At 42.1% G+C, this 10183-nt stretch overlaps 1 protein-coding gene across 1 annotated transcript; it reads right to left on the bottom strand.

Annotated features, from left to right (window-relative positions):
* Positions 1 to 4058: 4058 nt before the first annotated feature.
* Positions 4059 to 7199, bottom strand: LOC309835665 (UDP-N-acetylglucosamine--peptide N-acetylglucosaminyltransferase 110 kDa subunit-like; the record flags this gene model as incomplete). Its single annotated transcript, XM_082675275.1, has 1 exon — positions 4059 to 7199. The coding sequence occupies one exon, from the start codon at positions 7197 to 7199 to the stop codon at positions 4059 to 4061; it is 3141 nt and encodes a 1046-aa protein (XP_082531401.1).
* Positions 7200 to 10183: the final 2984 nt, after the last annotated feature.

Genomic DNA, 10183 nt, shown 5'->3' with positions numbered 1-10183 from the left:
CTTTCCCTATCTTCTGAATCCAGTAGGCAGCATTAGACGATCCAAAAGCCTTTGTTTCTCTCTTTTGATGTTGTAAAATTTGTCCATGAGGTACAAAGGGCAAAAGTAGCAATTGTGCCATTTTATCACCAGGAGAAATAGTTATTATATTTTTAATAGTTTGTGCCATGACTTTTATTTCTCCTTCGTAGTCAGAATCTATGACTCCTGGCATAACAGTTAAACCTTTCATGGTGACACTACTTCTTCCCAATAATAGTCCCATCAAACCCTTGGGTAAAGGTCCACAGATGCCCGTAGAGAGGGCCTGAGGACCCATTTCAGGAGTTAATACATATCGGGCGGAGGTACTGAGCTCCAGTCCTGCGCTTCCTGGTGTTGCTCTGGAGAGCGAGGATATTGTATGTTTTTGTTTTTGGTTAATGTCTGATTGATAATTTGAGGAGGATACACAGACATTGCGCTTATTATTTGTTGGGGCCGGGGAAGGCCCTGGGAAGAGTTTCCCGACAGTGGTGGCCCATCCTTGTGGGCCACTGAGCAACAATCTTGTGCCCAATGTTTTCCCCTATTGCATTTAGGGCATAAACCAGGGATTTTCTGACCATCTGGAGGTTTTTGAGTAGGGAAGGAAGGACTAGGGTTAGAATTAAAAGATCTACATTCTCTAGCAAAAGGACCTGCCTTTCCGCATTTAAAACAAGTCTTTGTTTTCTTTTGATTGTTTTTAAACCCCACTTTAGTTAATGCTGCAGCCACAGCAGCACCCTGTATATAAGTAGGCCCAATGTCTGCACAAAGGTGAATATAATCCTCCAATGTTCCCCGTTTTCTCCAAGGTCGAATCGCAGCCTGACACTCATTATTAGCATTTTCAAAAGCAAGTTGCTTAACTACAATTGTACCAGTGAGTCCGTCCACAATGAGTCTCCCCACCGCCTGTGACACCCTATCTACAAAATCAGCATATGGTTCATCAGGTCCCTGTCTAAGTTTTGAAAGATCTTCAGTTTTGTGTGTAGAAGGACATTTCCTCCAGGCTTGTAATGCCAAATGATTTATTTGAGGATAAGCAACAAAGGGATAAGTTAATTGATCTTGTAAAGAAAGATATTGTCCTTCCCCAATCAGCATATGATAATCAACTGGAATATTATGGGCAGCATTCTTTTCTGCTTGTTCAGCAGCCCGTTCATAAAAATCAAACTTCCATATTAGATAATCTCCACCATTTAAACAAGCTCGTGCAATAGACTTCCAATCAGCGGGGGGAAGAGCTTCTCCTGTCAACCATAGCAGTAGTAAAAGGAGCAGTGGGCCCATATTGAGCACAGGCAGATTTTCAATCTTTCAAAACTTTCAAAGGGAGAGACTGATGCTCCCTAGTAGCTTGTTGAGGATTATTAGGATCAGGTCTTTCTATGACGGGACAACAGAAAATAGGATCTTCTCCTCGTTTTATTGCTCCTTGTACAGCGCGCTGCAAGGGACTGAGCATTTTTACAGATGTAGATTTTTGAGGAAGACAGTCCTTATTAACCTGCAGCTTTTTCACTGACTTATCTATCACAGCCATTAGAAAATCATCCTCAGGATATTTCTCTCTTTTATGTTTACAAGCCTCATCTGTTAAGTCAAAATGTTCCTCTTCATCTAAAATATTTAAATTAATTAGCTCTTTCGGTTTAGGAAGTGGCGACACAGTAGTTGATAATACAGTCTCTCCTTCTGTCAGAGGCTTATGTTTTTCTGACTTTACATTCAAATCAACACTATCATGAGAAGAATCTAAACATATTTTTATCAGATTCCACAAACTGTATGTAACAACAGGAGTATGAGTAGGCCCTCGAGACTCGTAATAATTTTTTAAATCTTCTCCAACTTTCTGCCAGATTTCTATGTCAACAGAGCCGCCATCAGGAAACCAGGGAGATACACCATGGATATGCTGTAAAAATTCAGTCAACAATAAAGTTCAGAAACTTTATTACCCCGAGCTCTAAGCATCAAAAGTAAAACCTGAGCAAATAATTCATACATCTTTGAGCCCTTTTGCCCCATCTTATTTTACTTCTGACTATTGCCTTATGCCTCTATTCGTTTCACTTTTACTGGTGGCCACACATATTTTGCATAAGGGTTCTCTTACCTGCACTTTCTTTTTCTTTTAATTGCCTTCACGCTTCAGGTCCCTGTTCGAGTGCCACTTGCCGCGGACCAGCCGGAGAAAGAGGATCTCACCGCCCAGGGTCAGAAGGGAAGGGGTAAGGAACTGAAGTAGCACCGACGGATGGGGTCAGAAGGACCAAGACAACTGATGGTTGCAAGGCAAATTTTATTATGCTACAGTTGCAGATTATATAGACTAGAAATCGGAAGGTTGCCAGATGGTGGTTTACATTATCTACAGACTGTCTCGGCTCAAGGTTAACTTCCCTGGGAGGAAACCCATAAACCCAGAAGCATCAAAAATAACCTGCATGTGCAGGGGGGAGACAGCTTTGCTTGTCTCATTTTACATTCTTTCTGATCTCTGGGCTCTGGTGATTTATCTCCCATGGAATGGAACAAGGAGGGGAACAAGTAGGGACAGTCCCTTCGAGCAGCGGCGGCATGCCTGGCATGTCCTTACCTGCCCTCAAGGCTGACTGCTTCCCACACGTATGTTGCCTTGTTTAAGCCTCAAGCCCTCGATCCTTTGTTGAAATACAATAATTTCATTCCTATGGTTTTCAATACCAAAAACTCAACCTCCAGGAGGGCTAAAGTCTAATTTGTACTCCAAACCAAGTAGCAGTGCAGTTCGCTACTACTGAGACTGAATCCATAAAGACTTCAAGACCACGTCCAGAAGACAAGTTATTATATATAATACCCTAGAAGGTCTGAAACATAATTATCATATACATAGCTGGTCCTTCAGAGCTTTTTACCTATAACATGTTTTTTGATGAAAGTTATTTAATGTACTGGAGATAACTGTGACTTACTGATCAAATATTTGAATACTTATACTTACCTGGGATTTCATTTCTGCTGAAAGAAAAAGGTAGAACAGGACTCACTAAAACAAACAAACAAACATTAGAAATGAAAGTAAAAATCTCAACACACACTATGACTTTTGGAAGCAGCATAGAGGGGCAGTCAACGGTAAAACACTGGTGAAATAGGTCAAAACTCTAGGCCAAAAATCCATTATTATTATCATCAGTGACAGTACCACAACTGTGCCCTTCAGAATTAATAATCACTCCTAAGAATCTTCATTTGGCACCAGATGATGCGGTTAAGAGAAACACTCTGGGAGGTTTTGAATCAGACTTGGTTTTTTGTTAGCCAAGTTACAGGAGAATTTTTAAAGTGGGCGGAAGGGAAGAAGGAAACGGACCAGGAAAAGAATTTAAGCCATCATCTATAAACCAACAAAGCACTGATAGTTCCGAACATTATGTCAGACACTAAAATGACTGATATAGGCTCAAGTGGTTTACAAAACCTATAAAAAGACTATACCAGCAAAGTCCCCATTTATCTGTCGAGTTCAGAAACTAAAACAAGGAATATTTTAGCTTAAAAGCTTATCTCAAGAGAATCATACACACTTCACATGAATAAAAATACCTGAAACCAAACATTTTTAAAAGCTCCAATACCCAAAATATAAAGAAAAATATTAATTCAGAGGACTCAATCAATCCATGATAATCACAAAACGGCTGGGCAATCTCTATCTCCCTTCCACACTAACCATCCATCCCATGGAAGACCAAGGGAGATCAGACCTTCCAGACTTACCTTCCAGACCTTCCAGACACCTGGCTGCTGCAAAATTCTATGGAGACTCCTTGTGGAACAGCAGTTTCCCATCTCTTGTGTCTCTCCCTATCGTGATCATGATCATGCAGGAAGCAAGTCTGGCTGTGCTATTTCTTATCATTGTCTGTCACCCATCTGCAGCATGGTATTGTACAGATAAGGAAAAAGTAGTTCCCTTTCCCCCGGAAGGTTGAGGCTCAGGTACAGGGTAATTCTCTTGTGCACACAGTCATTATTTAGGCCGACTCAGTGACTTCAACAGGCTTAATCATGTGATCAGGTTTGTTGCCAGCTGCGTAATGCTCCCACATCTGTAGATAGAGCCGCTCTAGGTCCATTGTGTATTGTTTGGTGTTGAACAGAGGGCTAGATGTTCTCTGCTTCCAGACTTTGCCACGAATTTTCTTCAGGTATTCTAGATCAGTTCCCAGTTTCACAGCTATGTCTTCATATTCTTGTCTATTTTGAGCAATAAGCTCAAGACAGCCTAAACAAGTGAGCTGGGAAGCTGCAACTCGGGAAGCAAGAGTCTCTCCTGGCATAGTCACCACGGGTGTCCCTGACCAAAGGACATCCATCCCTGTGGTGTGTCCATTACAGAGTGGAGTGTCCAAGCAGACATCAGCCAGCTGGCCTCTCCGAACATGTTCCTCTTTAGGAGCAACAGGTGAAAAAATGATACGCTTCTGGGGAAGGCCCATATTTTGTGCATACTGTTGAATATTAGGTTCTCCTACTGCTGGAAAACGCAACAGCCACAGTACGCTATTGGGAACACGCTTCAGAATATTTGCCCACATCTGCAAAGTAGATGGGTCAATTTTATATAACTGATTGAAGTTACAGTACACAACGGCATCTTCCGGTAACCCGTACTGAGAACGTGTGGTTACAATAATGGTACGGGGAACCTCCTCTCCAGTGGCAGCCTTAATGTTGATCTGGGTAGTTGCCAGTCCATTGCTAAGACTGAATCCATTAATTGTTATCTGAATTTGTCCTCTGTTAATCATTTCAATAACTGCCTCTGCAATAGTATTCATAGGAATGACAGGCATATTAAGAGCCGTATTACTGCTGTCTGCGTTGTCTCCTCCATCAGGACATTTCATCTTGACAATCTGCACATCTGGGAGACTATCAAGAAATGCTTTGAGGTCGATGCCATTCAGCACAACCCGATTGTCATAAATGTGCCCATTGGACTTAAAATCGATGACTGCCTTCTTCTTCAGGTGAGGGAACATATTAGCATGATCACCAATAAAGAAAGTATGGGGCATATAAGCCAGTTTCTCAGAATACTGCTCAGCAACTTCAGCAGGTGAAGTTTCCTGATCAGTGATGATATAATCCATGAAAAGCACGCCACTGGTCCCAGGGTAGCCCAGCCACATTGCCTGAATAGGAGCTGGCCTGAGAGCAAAGAGTTCATTTCGAGCACCCCTGGTATAACCATTCATATTTACAAGGATGTGTATACCATCTTGATGGATGCGATCAGCTGCTTTCCCATTGCATGGAATCTGAGAAAGATCAATGAAATGATGGGCTTCTGCCATCACCTTCGCTCGGAAGTTTGTGCCATCATCTGGGCTCAGGGCATAACAGAATACCTCAAATTTATCAGGATTGTGCATGCCTGGAATAGACTGCATAAGATGAGAAGTAGGATGATTCCCAAAGTCAGAACTCACGTATCCTACACGCAGTCGACCATCACTGAGCTTCAAGTCTTTTGGATGTTCGTACGGTGGTTTATGAAGGGCACTGATCTCATCCAAGCAGAGGTTCCCATGGCTCTCAGCAATAGCCTTCCTGAAGCCATGAGAAAGAGGATAGAGCATACTATGATGAGGCTGCACAGAAGGCAACCTATTCTTCTCCAGCTGGTCAGCCACAATGCTGACCAACTTCTTCATTCGCTCATCATAGTCTGTCCAATCACAGACAATCTGCAGGCAATGAGCCAAATCACAATAAGCGTCAGGAAAATCAGGTTCAAGCTTCAGAGCAGTGCGATAAGAAGCAATTGCTTCTGGAATATTCCCTGAATACTTGTGGATGGAAGCCACATTGCTGTGGGCATCCGCAAGTGCAGGGTTAATCTGAATGGCACGAGTATAACACTGCAAGGCTCCCTGAACATCCTGCATCTCCTTTAGAGTGTCTCCCATGTTACAGTAGGCATCAGCAAAGGTAGGACTGATTCGAACAGCCTCCTTATAATGCATCAGAGCTTCCTGCAGTTTTCCCTGCTGCTGCAATACACTTGCTAAATTTGAATGGGCAACAGCAAACTCTGGGAAGACTTCTAATGCTTTACAATACAAGCGAACTGCCTCTTCAAAGTTTCCCTGGTCTCCTTTGATATTGGCTAGGTTATTCAGAGAGTCTGCATGGGTGGGACACAGCCGCAGAGCTGTATTATAACACTCTTCTGCTTCGGCAACACTGCCCTTCTCTTCCAGAGCGTTGGCTAGGTTGCAGTAAGCATCAGGGAAATGTGGTTGCAATTCAATAGCTCGCCTGTAGGTGTCTACTGCCAGATCCATCAGGCCTTGCTCATAGTATACACAAGCCAGGTTGGCATGTACCACTGCATGATTTGGGCTCAAGCTTAGGGCACAAAGGTAAGCTGCCACAGCTCTGTCAAAAATCCGTGCCTCTTTCAAGACATTTCCTAAATTGATATAAGCATCCAGAAAATTGGGGTCAAGCGTGACAGCCTTTTCAAAGTGATGAATGGCAAGCCAAATCTCCCCTTGTGCATTGAAAACACAGCCAAGATTACTCCAAGCTACTGCAAAGTTCGGTTGCGTCTCCATTGCTTTCAAATAACATGCCTTGGCTCCTTCCAAGCGACCCAGGGCTTTGAGCAGGTTCCCCAGGTCACTGCGAACACAGTACAAATCAGGATTGCACTGAAGAGCAGAGACGTAAGCTTGTACTGCCCCTTCCATGTCGCCTGCTGCTACCAAAGCGGCTGCCAGGTTAATATAACCATCGATGAAATCTGGTTTGAGATGCAATGCACGCCGGTAATGCTCAATTGCCTCCTGCAACTGCCCTCTTTCCTTGTACACATTCCCCAAATTCGAATAGGCTTCTGCCAGAAGAGGGTTCTGTTTAATTGCCAGAGTACTAAAGTGGGCAGATCTGTCCAGCCTTCGACACTGGAAGTGTAGAGATGAAAGTAATAAAAGTACTCCAGTATTGTCTGGCTCTTGTCTCCACAGCTGCATGCAGTGTCTCTCAGCTGCCTCAAAATCTCCTGCCTGATACTCTCGATGTACCAACTCAGCTAACCCTTGGAAGGAAAGCATACGTTTTGTTGGTTCTGTGCTGTCGGCCACGTTGCCCACAGAAGACGCCATCTGGAGCTTCTGGAGAGAGTGAGAAAAGGGGGTAATTGAGTCCCGCTGCTGCCACTACTGGCAAGAATGTTTCTAGAGGTAGCAAATACGAGGGCAGCAGCCATACCACTGCTTTGGCAGGCTTAAGCGGCAGCAACAGTTACACGCACTGAAACTTAGGAACTCTGGTTGGCCATCTACCTCTCACGCTCTTGAAATCTTAAATTCTTAACCCTGCCCTCTTCCACCATTTTTCTCCTAATCAGGGAATAAAAATTACCTATACACTTGCCTTAGAAGAAATCAAAAGTCAGCAGTCCAAACACTTTTTAAAATTTTGTTTTCTGTCCAGTTGGAAAGGAAATACATGATTGACTTTACTTCATCATTCATATAGTCAATGTGGAAAACATTAGGGCCGTGAATTTCAATACAGTAAGATCAGAAAATCTTAAATTGGCCTTCCCAAACCACTAATAAGTAACCAATGTTGTATATAATGCTAAAATCTTAGAGACTGAGTTTGATATTTTAAAAGTTCTGAAAGGATTAGCTAATTTCTCCTCATCATACTTCTCATGCCCCAAACCTGAGTATTACTTTTTTAAAATTAAATTTATCTTTATTTATTTATTTTTATTTTGGCTGCGTTGGGTCTTCAATGCTGCGTGCAGACTTTCTCTAGTTGTGGCGAGCGGGGGCTACTCTTTGTTGCGGTGCCTGGGCTTCTTATCACAGCAGCTTCTATTGTTGTTCCACAACTCTATGGGTTCCTTTTTAGGTCCTATGAAGAACCCTAGAAATTAGTTCATGGAATTATAAGTTTTTGCAAAATTGTCAAAAGTGAGATATTTTAACTTCCATCAGGTAAGACCAGCATCTCTTTCTTTGCCAATTTTCCTTCTATCATATTCCGCTATGTTGGATCATATTGGAATGGCCACAGGCTTTTTTGAAATCTGGCTAAGGAGATTTTCTTTATTCTGTGGTACGCGGGCCTCTCACTGTTGTGGCCTCTCCCGTTGTGGAGCACAGGCTCTGGACGCACAGGCTCAGCGGCCATGGCTCACGGGCCTAGCCGCTCCGCGGCATGTGGGATCTTCCCGGACCGGGACACGAACCTGTGTCCCCTGCGTCGGCAGGTGGACTCTCAACCACTGCGCCACCAGGGAAGCCCTAAGGAGATGTTTTAAGTGAGGCTATTATGTGATTTTCAGACACCGCCATATGTAATTGACTATATACTATCGCATTACAGGAATAACTTCCAGTACTCATACTGACTACTCTACTGACTTAACCTAGCACAAGACACAGAAGCATAAGGACAAAAACCACCTTACAATATAGCCATGTCTTGCACTTCACAGCTCTTAAAGCATGTGTGTTTGAAGAAGAAAAAAAGAACTGAAAAGTACAAAACCAGAAGCTAATCTGTGGAAAATTATTTCAATCATCAGGCATGTGAAAGATAAGTCAAAGATTCAGTTCTCATCAATGCTTAGTCAAAACGGAAATTTTCTTCTGTCAAGAATATACTCCAGGGGCTTCCCTGATGGCGCAGTGGTTAAGAAGCCACCTGCCAATGCAGGGGACAAGGGTTCGAGCCCTGGTCCGGGAAGATCCCACATGTCACGGAGCAACTAAGCCGGTGTGCCACAACTACGGAACCTGCGCTCTAGAGCCCGTGAGCCACGACTATCGAGCCTGCGAGCCACAACTACTGAAGCCTCCGTGCCTAGCGCCCGTGCTCTGCAACAAGAGAAGCCACCGCAATGAGAAGCCTGTGCACCTCAACGAAGAGTAGCCCCCAGTCCCTGCAAGTAGAGAAAGCCTGCGCACAGCAACGAAGACCCAACACAGCCAAAAATAAATAAATAAATGAATGAATGAATGAATGAATGAATGAATATACTCCATCAACAATGTGTGCAATGGAATGGTATGAATGAGTATTTTATCAGAATCCCTGTAATGCACAAACCTATAGCAGTACTGAAATCAGTAATGCATTTATAATAGTAAATACTTATGAGGAAGTAATCCATAGAGGTTTTCTCAAAGTTAACAACGAAAATTAATGTGACATTATCAATAATAAATTGTGAAGCTGAAATAAACTTTTCTAAACTATTAATAACTAGAAGCAAATTCTAATCAACCATGCTACAAGAAATCTATGTCTAAAAACTACAAAGTTTATTTCTTAAAATTTTATTTCGAAAATACATAAACTGTCGTATGAGGAGGCAGTTAAAGAATATATAGCTAAAAGAGTGGGGGAAAAGTTTTATAGAGACACATCTGGCAGTAGTTCATTTTTAAATGTCATTTTTCTAGGTTTTGTGACACCTATAGTATTGATATTTGAAAGCATTTAAAAAATTGTAATTTGAAGATTTGCTACTTCCAGGTAGAATAAAATATTTTGAAGCAAAACAACGTTTGCACTGAGAAAAACAAAAAAAGCCAAATAAAATAGCCAGCATTCAATCAAAAAGTTCTAGACAAACCAAGAGATAGAATCATATGGCTAAAATTCTAAGAAAAGAACGGATAATACAAAAATATTTATATAAGATATTGTGTGTCTTTATCAGGAAAAGTCTTTATCAAGAAAAGACTTTAAAATCATCAGAATTAATATTATATTTTATTTATTTGTATATTATATTTATATATAGATATTTATCTATTTATATAAAGAACTTAAAGATAAAGCCCTAGTTAAGGCAGTGACAATAGCAGTAGCAGTGGGAGTGAAAAGAAATGGTTATATTCAAGCATATTTTGTCAGGAAAAGTCCATGATCAAATGTCTGACTGCATACATGGGATGGATAGACGGAGTGGGAAAAATCAAAGTTAACTATAGAGGTTCTAGTGAAGATGGGGTTGCCGTCCCCCAACCCAAGGGGCTGCGATCATCCCCAAGGTCTAGGAGACTCAAAGGGAAGGTCATGGTCAGAGGCAAAGTTAATTGGTGGGAAAATAAGACTCCCAGTC

The sequence above is a fragment of the Grampus griseus genome (assembly GCF_964374135.1).
Source record: "Grampus griseus genome assembly, chromosome: 17".
Classification (NCBI taxonomy): Eukaryota; Metazoa; Chordata; class Mammalia; order Artiodactyla; family Delphinidae; genus Grampus; species Grampus griseus.
Note: the sequence above shows the minus strand (reverse complement) of the source record. Positions and strands in the feature narration are given on the sequence as shown.